General features: G+C 46.2%; 1 protein-coding gene across 3 annotated transcripts; it reads right to left on the bottom strand.

Moving 5' to 3' along the window:
• Nucleotides 1-64: 64 nt before the first annotated feature.
• On the bottom strand, nt 65-13,618 carry lnx2a (ligand of numb-protein X 2a). Of its 3 annotated transcripts, none has more exons than XM_037079344.1 (11): nt 13,466-13,618; nt 9,972-10,530; nt 5,764-5,999; nt 5,540-5,677; nt 5,132-5,331; nt 4,168-4,581; nt 3,906-4,079; nt 3,533-3,710; nt 3,216-3,441; nt 2,325-2,483; nt 65-873 (listed from the first exon to the last, which is right to left on the bottom strand). In XM_037079344.1, the coding sequence occupies exons 2-11, from the start codon at nt 10,373-10,375 to the stop codon at nt 738-740; spliced, it is 2,265 nt and encodes a 754-aa protein (XP_036935239.1). In that variant the 5' UTR covers nt 10,376-10,530; nt 13,466-13,618; the 3' UTR covers nt 65-737. The 3 variants fall into 3 exon arrangements, with proteins under 3 accessions (XP_036935239.1, XP_036935240.1, XP_036935241.1); XM_037079345.1 differs by lacking the exon at nt 13,466-13,618 and adding an exon at nt 8,999-9,077 and having other exon boundaries at nt 9,972-10,095; XM_037079346.1 differs by lacking the exon at nt 13,466-13,618 and having other exon boundaries at nt 5,764-6,036; nt 9,972-10,111.
• Nucleotides 13,619-13,818: the final 200 nt, after the last annotated feature.

The raw sequence follows: 13,818 nt of genomic DNA, 5'->3' as shown, positions 1-13,818 counted from the left end.
AACTGCCTCCCGCTTAATAAAACCCTCTCACTTAAAGTGTAAAAGCACGCTGTAGAGCCATCAGTCCTCTGAAGGGAATGTTTATTAAACAAACAGAACACACATTCACACACATGTATAAAACTCCAGCTGATGGGACAGCTGGTTGTCATGGTGATGAGGCCTAAGGGCAGTCGAGCCCCCAGGGTGCGGCAGGTTTTTCTAATAAGGCCTGAGGCTTATTCAGCTGGATACAGCGCTGGTGCTGCAGAAAAATCTTGATATTTAGCGTGATTACAGGTCATTATCCCAGATGACAGAGGATCACAAGCTACTTATTTAATTTTTTTTTATTTTAATGCTCTATTTCTACCTGCAACGATGCATCCACCTGAATACAGCCCTGGATTCTACAACTGCCTGGTGAGGTGAATACAGCACAGATCGCCTGTTAACAGTTGCAGTACCATTTCTCCCTGTGGGAGTGAAGACAACATGACCATATGATCTCAGCAGTGTGTTTGTGAGTGCAGTCTGTCGAGTGACGTGGCACGATCTGGATCAGTTCCCACCTGGTCAGGACAGGCTTGGTCCTGCTGGGTCTACTACAGTTCTGAATGCTTTTGGTCCTGGATTAAGCCCGGTATGGAGCGATGTACAGTAGCGTGTACCAGTTCACTTTGGCCAAGGTTGTTCCCAATATAGAACATTCTGGATGGACTCGGCGTGGTGCGCAGCCTGCTCATGATCTGGCCCAGCTATACCAGGCTGCCAGGCCAGGAGACCACGGTTAGCGCCACCCGACTGCGCTGCTCCTTCAGCATGGGCACCAGCGCCGAGTGGCTCATTCCTGCTGTCGACAGGCCGTTGACTGCCACAATCATGTCCCCACACCTAGGGACACAAGTCGGTATGGATTATAAACAGGACCTGACAGCTTGGAGTGACCTGTCATTCAAACTGTTCCATATTGTGGAGCGTCGGCTGAGATGGCTGAAGATGAAATTCAGAGTGGCAGTGGCTTCCACAGGGAGCTTTCAAACACAGCGAAAGATGAGGCTGGACAAAAGCGCGTATATTTGTTACTATCTACAACTCCCATGACTTGAAACTAGACCTGATTAGTCCCCCTGTTTAGAAAATTGTTTAGTCATTTAGGTAATTTTTCAAGCAAAAAAACACCAAAAACTATTTCACATTACGTCTCAAATGACTATTAACAGGTTTTCTTAGACTTTTGCGATAATAAACTTTATCTTCCATGTTATTCAGATACATTTGAGTACATCTAGGGAAATTACTCACTTAATAAAGGGAATAATCAGAATATTAACTGAAAATGGAAATAACTGTTGGTCCCAGTCCTTAAACTGCAAACGTTTTTGTACCTTTCAGCCCTTTGTGAATCTGTTCGTTCTAACAAAAAATCTACATATTGTAAATTTTTTTAGATCTGGTCGCAAAAAATAAACAAGGTAAATATAAGAGAACTTCAGTTCAAAACATTGACAGAATGTGAAGAAAAATCACAATTGATGTTATGTCAAAGACACAGAAGAAATATGTATGGATGTTAGCATGATAACCAGCTAGCCCCAAGCCACTTGGCTGCGATTGTAAACAGCACCAACCCCGACCCGCTGTGAGTCATTGATGTGTTTTAAATCATTTTTGGACACCAGTGGAGCTCTACAACGCAGAGGATTATCATAATTTGGCTGCACAGATAATACATATTAGTAGGATCGATTGTTGGTTTGGTCTTTTCATAGGATTCTTACTGCAGGGACAAAAAAGACATAAAGAATGGAAGACCCAGGGGAGAACATCCTAGTGCAGCTGTGGGAACTTTAACAAAAATGCTATCTTCAGGACATTTTCTGAAACCTTCTGATGCATTAGTGAATCCCCAGAGAGCATGTACTAAATGTTCCACCTTTACTTTTTCCTACTGCAGAGCAGCGTTTACCTTTTTATTAAACATAGACAAGAAGTCAATCTTTGACTTTTATTCGTGTCATACGAGTATAAAGACGGGTTCAAACAGTCTCAATTTTGGTTTATTGGTAACTGTTTGCATTTGGACAACAGATAAGACACTGATGACACAGCGAAAAGTCCAAAGCTATAAAGTGAATAGTGAATAAATGTCGTTGCATACATTTTCCGTGGTATACTTCTAGAACAAATAGCTAACAGGAAAAAAAAGCAACGTCATCCTCTGTGTAGGCGCGACCTATCATCACGCCACTCCTATCAATCAAGACCCGGAGGTCACATTTTATTAGTCTGTCGCCGCCAACATAAGCCACATAAAGTCATGTGAAGAGCGACTGATTACTCACTTGAGGCGTCCATCGTAGTACGCGGGTGTGCCGAGGACGATGGTCTTGATGAAGAACGCCTGGTTGCCGTGGCTCTCCTCGTAGCCCCCGACGATGCTGAAGCCCCAGCTGCCCGGGTGGCTCCTCCGCAGTACAATCTCGTGGCTGCTGTGCAGGTAGCTGCGAGAAAAGAGCCGAGAGCCGAGTGAAGGAGGGGCTGGAAGGGTAGTACAGAGCTACGAGGAGCTTCATCTTTAAAAAATGTCTATTGTGACTCTTATAATCTATCAAAAACGGTGGCAAATGCTTGTAATCAGGGTATTTTCCCTGGCCAATCACTTCAGCCAAGGTTCTTTTTTATCTACACCACTCTTTTGAATATCTTTTATTAAATGTAGCCGTAGCAGTTCACAGATACATTTTGAAATTCATAATGTCTGGCCCAAATTTCTTTAATTTAAATTTAAGTAAAAAACATTGAGAACTCACTGTAAACATTTTTTGAAATACTCAAAGATTCAAGTTTTTCTAAAGAAGGAAAGGAAACTATCCAAACAAAACATTCTCAGTTTGCAGTATTTGATTTGAAACTAAACTAATCTAAAAGTTTCCTTGAGATTATGAGTTTTCCTAACTAATTTTTTCACAGTGTACTTTTTCAGGCTCTTAAGAGAAGATAGGAGAGAAACATCCTGTCAAAATATCATGTTGTGATGGTACAGTTCATATTGTTGAGGCTCTTGGAAGCAGAAGTGCAAAAGAGAGGAAGTGCTATTCAACAGGACGCAACAGAATAACTAATTAATCATAGTAATACTCACATAACACAAACGCATATAATGAAATGCAGAACTACTAACTGCTCTGTTTGTCCCTCAATTGCTCTTCCTCTCCTCTCCTGTGTTTGCTCACCTAGGTAGTCCCAGCCACATGACCCACGACGGAGACCAGTTTGCATCAAAGTCACTGTCGTGCGTGTGAGGCAGCAGCTCGTCATGGTCGTGCTCTTCCACCATGCTGACCTCCAGCACCCGCAGCTGAACCGAGGGCGAGGCGGCGCTGGCCTTCAGGGTGCCCACGGCCTCGCTGTGGCTCAGGTACGTCAAGTCCTGCCCGTTGATGCTCAGCAGGATGTCACCTGAAGGACAGAGGAAGGAGAGGATGCTCTAGTTTCTGATGTCGTGTTTTTAAAATCGGGCTAAATTTGGGCATCGCTATTGTTGTTTCACCTCGTTTGATTCGTCCGTCCCTGGACAAGCAGCCGTGCGGTTGGACGCTGGTCACAAAGATTGGCAGCTCCCCGCTCTTGCTGCCCCGCCCTCCTGCGACAGTCATGCCAAGAGACTCGAGGGGTTCCTTCTTCACAGTGATGTGCTTCTCTTTACAGGTCACACACTGGGAAAGGTCCTGGGTTTAAAAACACAGGAAAAGAGTTCAGTCTCTCTTTACACATTCACCGTTATACATCTTTATTTTCCATTTTTTGCTAGAGAATAAATACTTCAATTAATGAAAAGTAAAAATAAAAATAGGGGGAAAGCGCATTAATACACACACACACACACACACACACACACACACACACACAACACATGTGCTCACTCTGTGGGTGCTGGTGCGGGAGAGGTGTATTGGCACAGGACTCGGGGTAGAGCTGTGGTTAGGCAGGAAGTGATCAAGGCAGTAGAGGTCTCTGGTGGAGCTTGATTTAGGCGGTGGAGGAGGAGTCGGTTTGCTGGGTCGACCAATCATCAGGTGAACCCGCTCTCCACTGGCCTATAAGGACACAGTAAGCGTTAGGGACGTTTTTCCTACACTCCCATTTTCTTTTCTGTCAAACACCGAGAGACTAAAGCAGCCTCACCTGTATAATCTGGGCAGCCTGCTCCGGAGTGCCGTGGCGTAGGTCCTGTTCATTCACTGCCAACACGCGGTCGTTGCTCCGCAGTCTGCCGTCCTTCGCTGCCAGGCCTCCGTCCAACAGATCGAGCACAAACACCCCTGACTCATCCGTTCGCCGCACCAGCTTGATGCCGAGCTGCTCTGTTGAGTCCCGCTTGTGGAGGGTGATTCTCAGTGTGGCCGGGCTGGACGGGGTGCCCTCAGGGGTGGAGCAGGGGGCGTGGGGTACGGCCGGGGTGGAGGAGGAGGAAGAGGGAGGCGCGCGGGAGGCACAGCGACGCTCCCGAAGTACAGTCAGCTGCAAGGTGGTGCAGGGCCGTGCCAGTGTAGAGCGGGCGAAACTGTGGGGGACGTTACTGATGTCCACATTGTTCACCTTGGGAGAAAGATAAGAAATTCACATTTTTTTTCCTACTGCACAACAACACAAAATGTGATGCTTTGTAAAGTTGATGCCCAGCAGACAGGGACGGCAACTTTCACACTTATTTGGGGTCTTTTGTTTCCAATCTGACAAATATAAGCACTGTATTTACACTCCTATTTGCTCTGTTATGGTCTCCCCAATCTCCTGAGAAACATTTTGTCTCTCTAACTGATAAATTCTTCATCAGCTAGTCGCTAAGGGCAGCTAAATTCACAAGGTAAGCACTTCTTACATACTGCACCTTTAAAACCAACACACTGAGCTAAACAACACTAAAATGCTCCTTAGAATTGGGTTGGGTGATACATTTCTGTGCATTTGTCCCGATGAGCAACCTCTTTCACATAATCAGTCATGTTATCCATTACCAATATAAAAACCTTGATTAGAGCAGCTTTAAACTGTTTCAACGATAATAGAAATTCCCACCTTTCATGTACTAAAATGGGTTTCACAACACACAAGATCCACAAGTGAACATGACCCGGGCTCCTCTTACCTGTAATATCTGATCCCCGGCAAGCAGCCTGCCGTCTCGTGCAATGACCCCATCTCTGTACACTTCCTGAATTACGATGTTGATGAGAGGCGTCTCATTTCCCCCGACGACGCTGATGCCCAGCTCAACGTACGGGTTCGCCCGGTGGACCTCTATGGCAGTTATCTCTCCTTCAGGAAGCGAGGGCAACTTCACACAGCCTTAATGGACACACAAATCACATTACGCCGCTGCACTTCAGAATCCAATCTCCACATCCTCCTAACCTTTAACATAATGCTGCCAGAATGTGATTACCCCGACGTCTAAGATTACAGAAAGATAACCTGCGATGCCTCATATCTCAGATCTCTAGTATTCAGCCCTTTGGGGAGGATGCTCAGGCAAATGGAGGAAGTGATGTCATACCTTCTTCAGCGGAGAGGGGCGGAGACTCGGGGCAGTCCCAGCCAGAGGAGGTGGAGCTGACAGAGCGGAGGAGGTGGATGCAAGGGTTGCTGAGGGGCCGCTTCACCCGGGGGACCACACACTCCAACCCGACCACACCTAAAGACATGAAGACATGAAGGTTAGGTCTCAGTCCTAACTGTACTCGCTTCATAGCTTCACTTCGGAGCAGTGGGTGGACTCACTGTCTTCCTCTGTGCTCTCCTCGAAGGCAGGGTTGTCCAGGCCGGCGTCGTCTGTCCACACAGGCCCGTTGCCGCTGGTGTTATTAGGTCCGGTGGGTGGAGAGGGTGTGCGGTCCCTCAGGTCTGTCTGCGGGGAGCCGGGAGACCTGGGAGGGCTGGTCACCATCGCTCGATCATCGCCGTTCTCGCTTCGCGGGCCATCCATGCTCGTCTGCTGACACCGCGTCCCGGGACACCTTTCACCAAGCAACAGGCGTCAGTTTGTTAGTCCATCTGACGTGTAAAGAAAATCAGGTTCACCATCAGTTAACTTAAGGTGATGCAAGAGATCCCATCAGGGAAAGCCTCTGTTTGTTTGCCCCATCCTCAGAGAAGGTCAGAATGAAGTCACATGCGCAGATGGGAGGGATTCAGAGGGCAAAGTGAAAAAGTTATTTATTTGTTGGAAAATGTGAGACAATGGTGAAAAATGTTGATCGGTGTTCATCAAAGCCAAACATGACGTCCTCAACCCCAAAGACATTCATCTGACTGTCACAAGATGAGTCACAAAACCAGAAAATATCCTCATTAGAGAAGCTGGCATCAAAGACTTTGGGTGTAAAGCCAGACCTTCTGGAGGTGTAAACACTAGGGCTGGGCAGATGAACGATGTCATCATCCATCGCCGATGGCTGACAGCCATCGACTACTAATCCCTGACCATCGTAACATCGTGATTTAAAAGGCTCTCAACCAGAGAGCACAATGAAGCGGCGTGTCCCCTCAGAGTTGCCATAGGGCAAGAGTGGTTGTTGTTGTTAGTGATATGTGGCGAGAGGAAATGAAAAGAAGCATGTTGCTGCTCAGTGCTCTATGTTACATCTCCATGTCCCAGTTATTATTCTCTTTATCAGACCAGCTCAGTCAGACAAACCCAAGACACTCAGTTACATTTGTGGCAGCAGTGATTATTTTCCTGTGGGCTGCTGTTTCTCTTAGTCATGCTGTTTATATACACAGTTTTCTTTTTCTTTTCAGCCAGTGTTGTTTTATGATTTCCTCTGCAGGATGAGACAGTTGGAGATTCATGTCAGAGCAACGGTGGGGAAACAGGCAGCTACAGTGGTGAGATAATAATGAACTGCTGCCTTATGACAACACGGAGGGGACGCGATGCCTCAAATTCATAAACAACAAAGTCATCGTCCATGATGACGTTTCACTGTAGACGTTGTCATATGCTAATTTATCGCCATCCACCAATCCAAACCAAACCCTTGTGCTCCCTTCTGAAAGTCAACAATGACTCATGAGTTTGCTAGTTTTCATCAACCACCAGTCTAAAAAGTTAAATGTATCCAATATACAGTTATATCAAACAGAGAAACACAGAGAGTACTCATATTTGAAAAGCTGAAACCAAGAGAAGTTTGGCATTTTTGCTCTATAACTGATTTCAGTGGTTGCATAATGACATGTACTGTAGTTAAACATCTCATGGAAATAGATTCATCAAGTCTGTCCCGCAAATAGAAACCCTTTACTGAAAAACAATTAAAAATAAACACAGACAGACAGACAGACAGACTCAAAGGATCAATGTGGTCTCACCCATAATTGATTGTGAAGTATTTAATATAAAGTGGCAGCTACAGCATGAGCCGGATGAATTATTTAAAAGAAAAGGCAGGCGCGAGGAAGCAGATTCTGCTCTCCCACGATTCTCTGCTCTTATAGGAAACAGGCAGGAACCAGTGTTGAAATGTGGCCTGGTTATTTTATTCTCACCTTTTCTTAATCAGTACTCTCACGTCTATCTTTGGCCCGGAGTGTTCTCCACCAAGACCAGGACAAAATAGTACTGAGAGGGAAAAAAGGGTAGACTTTTTAAACGTAAGTGTATAAGAGGCTTTAATATCAGTACTTTAGTTCTACAGCCAAAGCACTTCAGTTCTAACACATCAACACCATCAGTAATGAGATCAACCGGCCCACCTTGACCAGTGTGGAACACCGTGGCCTCACACTCTCGCTTTTTAATCTAATGTCCGGTGAGCCCTAATCTTCAACTGCAACAATTTTGACTGACAAAGTCACACGGTGTCAGCACACTCTTAGCTCCTGTTGCTATCTTAGACCTAAGTCTGTCTGCGGGGCAGGGGAGCGCCAGAACCCACGTGGGCTGGAGGTTTAATCTTTACGAAAGAATGTCACGTTAGTTCTCGCCGTGACCTCGTTTGATCCGTCTTAAACTCATCCTCCCTTGTCCTTTTCCAACGCGACGTGATGCGGACAACCTTCTCTGAGATGTACCCTCTGGTGATGTGATTGATTAAAAAGGCCCAGACAAGGAGACTGTTGACAGTAAAGTTTAAATATGGGCTGTTGCTACGAAATGCTAAACCTCAGAGGAGGCGGTTTAGAGGAGAGACACTACCAGAGAATTCAGGAATTTCCCGTCTTTTCTCAATACACTTAGGGGTTTACCATTATCACCTGTCATCATAGTCACTTGCGGCCGTCATTCAGTATATAGGCGGGGGTCTACGGCGAGGGTCTCCTGTAAAAACAGCTGATTCAATAAGGCTTTTAACAGCTTGTCAGTGATAGCTTGTTAGCATGAGCTTGTTAGGGAAGATCTTCCTGACTTAACTGAGGTGTTAAGTGATCACTCACCGGGTGGACTTTCCAGTCAATAAGCAAGAGTCATAACATCGATGGACGGCTAGCTAGCAAAGGACACCATCTTCAACACAAACACGATACAGGTTTGCTCCCACACCAGTCTGGTCCCCCTCGCCTGAAGCTACATTTACATTTTCAGACCAAAATCTGTTTACAAGGCAAGTAAAACTGACTATTAGTGGTGTAGATTCTCTGAGCACCGTTACATTTATATTAATTTCCACCTCACACTTTCAAAATGTACACTACTGGGAGACCTGGGGCACTGGCAACAAGGGGAAGTTAGACAATCTCAAATTGCACCAATCAGAAACGAGACAGAACCATGAAACTCATTATGTTCTACGCTGACACCTCTCCTCTCCAATGTCGGTTCCCTATGACAACAACCCACAGACACATGTACACAAACCGTCTTGAGATTCAGTGCAAAGCAGGGCAACAGAGAAGGCAAGAAAGAGGAGGCAGATAGAAGGAGACACAGAGTAAACCAGTGAGAGGAGGGTGCCCCTGCGCCGACCCAAGTCACCCTGACCCGACCACGCAGCCCCGCTGGTGTCCGACTCACCACAGGCCAGGGTTGCCTTTGGCCGTCTCACAGAAGAAATGGTTGAAAAGGTCTCTGGTGTTGAAGTTGCTCAGCATGACTGCAGAATGAGAACATGGAGCTCCTGGTCAGCCAACCCATGACTGCGGTAGGGAACCACTAATCCCCCGTCACATGACCTACAGCCCAATAATCCCCACAGGGTCTCACAGCACCTGGTCCAAACAGGCCAAAAGCCAAAGCGTGTGGATGAACGGAAACCCCTTAATGTTGACGACAGGACCCATGATACCTCTTCAAATTCCTGCCAGAAATCACTCAACCATGAGGATGGAGGGCTTTCTAATGCAACTATACAAAGGTTATTTCAATTACAAATTAATATAAAAATCTATGAATCTGTCTGTTACTAACTCTATCAATGTTTTTGTCTAAAAATGTATAATTTCCCGAAGCCTGAAGTGATTCTTTCAAATTGCTTGTTTCATCCAACCAACCACTCAAAGGCCACATATATTCAGTTAAAGGTGCAATATGTAAGGACCACAGAGTCACCGCTAACTGCTGCTAACTACAGCTGCAGATAGCTAGTGAGCTGGACTGGGACTGAAATGTTTTAATATTTTCAAATAAAATTACATATTGAACCTTTAATTAACATGCAAAACAAAGCAGAACAGCAACTATGCGCTCTCATAAGCTATAACCAATTAATTGTTTGCATTTTTGCTTAAATATTACTTAAACAGTAACCGCTACTCTAGTAAGCTATTGCAGATTAATTTTAAACTGACTGACTACTGGATTAATTGACTAATCGCTTCAGCTCATTAGTAACTAACTATCTGGTGTCTTTGTTAATCATCTGACTGGCTCCAGTAAAGCTGTTTAAAGTCTTATGAAATCCCAGTTGTCAAGCATGCATCAGTGAACAGGTGTGTTTCTGCAGCCATGAAAGCCGTCATGTATTACGTCTGCATGTCGGCTTTGTTACCTGTGTTTGAGGTGGGCCTCCAGGTCACATCGAGGCATGCTGAGGGAGCAGACCGGGGTCAAAGGGCACGACACAGACAGCTTGTCCAGCAGCTTGTGCACCAGTATGCTGGATCTGCGGCATGCCTGCAGCTGCAGCCGCGTCCTGTCCAGTGGGCAGAAGTCCCTCTCCTGGAGGAAGCTACGCAGGCAGCGGGCGCAGAAGGTGTGTCCGCACGGGGTGTCGAGAGGCTGCACCAGCGGCTGCAGGCAGATGTGGCACACCAGGTCGTCGTCCACCTCCAGACGGTAGTTGTAAAGGTGGTTCTCCCAGCTGCGGTGGATCTGGCCACACTCAGGACACAGAGCCTCCAAGGCTGGCTCCACCGGCCCGGCTAGACCCACCTCGCAGCCCGGGCTGCCCATCTCTGCTCCTTTGACGCAACTCAGCTTTGGCACAAATGACTCCAGTGGGGCAGCAGTGTTGGGAAGGGGCACACACACTCCTATCCCATAAGCTTCACAGGATGAACAAGTTGCAGAGAGGACAGATGCCCCCCAGTGGCTGATGGCACATCACCCTGCGGGTCAGAGGCCAAAGCAAGAGGGTTAAACAGCTGTTTCAGCAAAACAACAAGTGTCTGATTATGTGCTCGTGCATTTATTCATGTGGCAAATGCTTTGTACACGTGTACCCACGTGTCCGCATGAGATCGAGAGTGACAGTGTGTGTGTGTGTGTGTGTGTGTGTGTGTGTGTGTGTGTGTGTGTGTGTGTGTGCGTGCGTGCGTGTGTGTGTCAGCGAGTGTGCTGAGATTATGTATTGCTGCTCCTGTCCACTAATCTGGCAGTATAATCTCTCTTTTGCTCTCGCCTGCTGCAATCTTCCAATTCCACAGAGAGGGAATTATCTGGGATTGAGGCAGAGAGAGGACACAGATCAGAGGAAGAGGGATTGGGAGAGCAACAGAGGGGGAGAACAGTGCCAGCGGGAGGTAAAAAGGAGCAAAGAAGAAGAAAGAGATAAGAAGCAGAGCTATTGGCGTTTTGTATTTTTTGCTAGCTCTGATTTTTATTTCATTTTTGTTTGCAGTTCATCTTAGCTACAGTTACTTCCCAGAGTGGGTTTGCTGATTATGTGTAGTTTTTACTGTTCAAAATGGGAAGTTTTAGTTTAGTTTTTATTAGTTTCAGTTAGAGCTGGGCAAGATATTGACATTAGGCTATTTTGTTATCATGCTACGCACTGAGAAGAATAACATAACATCTGTCTAAATCAAATTAGCTTCTGGAGTGGAATACTTGGAATACTGCAGGTGAGCTGTAAGCCATTCATGTTTTTTTTAAGTCCTTTTTATTTTTATCTTGACTTTTAGAATAAGCCCAGATCTACTTTAGGAGAATGGTACAACACTGTTTTACTGTGAGGCTCCATAAATCTTTTGTGGACTCCGGAACTTGACCTGACTTTCCATCGGCTTGAGGATAAGTAGATGACGACTGAATTTTCATTTTTTGGGTGAAATTATTCTGTAAGTCTAGCTGTTATTTGTATTTATCATTACGGTAACTGTTCAATAAATGTTTCTGCAGACCTAGTTTTTAGTTCAGTCAACTGTGGTAACAGGGTTGAGAAGAGGGGCAAAAGCAAATGAGACAGCACAGAGGATGGGTGACCCTTCTGCTCCGAAAGGTAGAAAAGCCCATAAAAAAAGAGAGAGAAACACAAACGTGGAAAAAGAAAAAAAGCAGGAATTCTTCAAACATTCCCCTCAGCTAACTTGATATTTCTGGATCAGGCCGTGTACAGTAGATGCACTCAGTCTCCTCTGCCACAGGAAGAGAACATGCCTACAGCAAAGTCTTGAAATATAGCTCTCCACCGAGGAGAGAGAGAGGGAGCGTCCCCAGAGCAAATGCACTGATCATTTCCACAGCGTTTCACATCCAAAGCCGTCCAAACCTTCAGACGCTCTCCTCTCCGGGCCCCTGTGGGCCTGACGCTGCTGCGAGCGGACGGCAGAGGGCGTCTCTCAGCACGCAGCAGGCCGGCCAAGCCTCAGTGACTACCTGCCTCTGTTCCAGCGGGGGTCTGCTCCTGTCTCCATGACGACCTGGAGCCTGTTCTGTTCAGTGGGGCTTGACATTCAGAGTGTAGCCGGAGAAGGATGCAGAGGAGCCACACACAACAGATGCACTTCTCTCAGCAGGATGCTCTGCTCCTCCCTGGTGCAGCCTGAGAGCTTGTCAGACGATGATGAGAGTCCCCTTGGTTCGTTTTTTTTTTTTTTTTTGCTGCTTTTTTCGTCTCGTCTACGCCGGCTATACCCATTTCTGTGACAACCTGTCTCCCCTGTCTCCTTGGCTAGTTACTTACTTCAGCCATCCTTTTTTTTCCCCTCTCTCTCTCTTTTTTTCTTAAAGTACGTGCTCCTGTCTGTGTGTGACTGGCTGCTTCTGTCTCTATCCCGCAGCTGGACATGAATTAATCATGAGGACACAAGGCTTCTCTGTTCTTATAACAAAGCTGTGACATCACCACATCACACACACTCGCACACTGGACTTGTAGATATGCGGGCATAAGTCTGCACAACGCACTCACGCCACGCACGAGTGCTTTTTAGGTACTAGATCCTGCGAATAGTCTTTATCAATAAGTAAAGTCTTCAGGTTTTCCACTGGCAGCAATCCAGAGCACCAGCTATGAAAAGCACTTAAATCTATTTTAAACATAGCTGGACTCTGTAGCAACAGATTCCTGTACACAAGTCAAGAGCTTGTGAAATATCTTTCTTTTAATCCTACTGTATAAGTGTGTGTGCGTGTGTGTGTGTGTGTGTGTGTGTGTGTGAAAGTCCAAGGCCATGCTGTTATTGTCATTGCTATGCTTTCTATATTAATAAACAACAGTCTTGGCCCTGCACCTGTCTCGACTCATTTTTCATTTTTCACAGATGACAATCTGCCCTTACAACATGAAACAGCCTCGCCTGCAGGAATGACATTTTTCAAATAAGATGAGATGATGCCACAGATTTAAAAATGTCAGGTCCTGTCGGCTTAGCCTACATTTCCATAAACCCCATCCCGTCGTCTTATCTTAAAAAAAAAACAACAAAACAGAAAAAGGCTGATAGCCACTTGCAGGAACAGGCCTGCTGTTGCAATAGGCAGCTTTCTTCCACAACAGTCAGACATGCAATAACAACAAAAACTGACACTGATTTAACAGAGAGCTCCTCTCATTTTGTCCACTGTCATAGTCCTGATTTACCTTGGCAACACAGCAACTGAAGTGGCATGTTCTATAAGCAACCCACAGGCGTTGATCACATCTGATCAGACAAGAGCATTTTTTTTTTAATCATTGCCCCCATCTGTCTGACTCCATCCCACCCTCCACGAGCGGAGGAAGCTAGGACAGATGAAGCGACAATGGCAATATGAATGCAAAGCCAGCCTCGCATTGACACCGCTCATGCAGCCGCTGAATGTATGCAGATGCAACATTACCTATTCCGGCTGCTCCTCCGCGCCGTGCACTCCGGCCCCAAAAAGGGGGACGATTAGCTGCGGGACCTCAATCACGCATTCACCGCAACGGCCCGTTCCGCAAAACCGCACGAAAACGCCCCCGTGCCTTTGGCGGCGTTGGCCCCGCCCACTGCTGTCCGTCAACGGGGCTGGGCGGGGCCTGCGGCTGTCAATCCAGAGCAGAGTCAGGGGTGGCCTCCAAACCGCCTGCTCAAAAAAAAAAAAAAAAAGAAAAGATTTTTTTGGACCCGATCAGCTCTTATAAAATGTGATGTTTTGAAATTAGGAGTTAAAATAGAAGCAAAAATATATCTGGACTATTGTATTTTTTT

Source organism: Acanthopagrus latus, chromosome 19 (genome assembly GCF_904848185.1).
Source record: "Acanthopagrus latus isolate v.2019 chromosome 19, fAcaLat1.1, whole genome shotgun sequence".
In the NCBI taxonomy this organism is placed as follows: Eukaryota; Metazoa; Chordata; class Actinopteri; order Spariformes; family Sparidae; genus Acanthopagrus; species Acanthopagrus latus.
The sequence above is the reverse complement of the archived record's forward strand: the minus strand, read 5'-3'. Positions and strand labels throughout refer to the sequence as shown.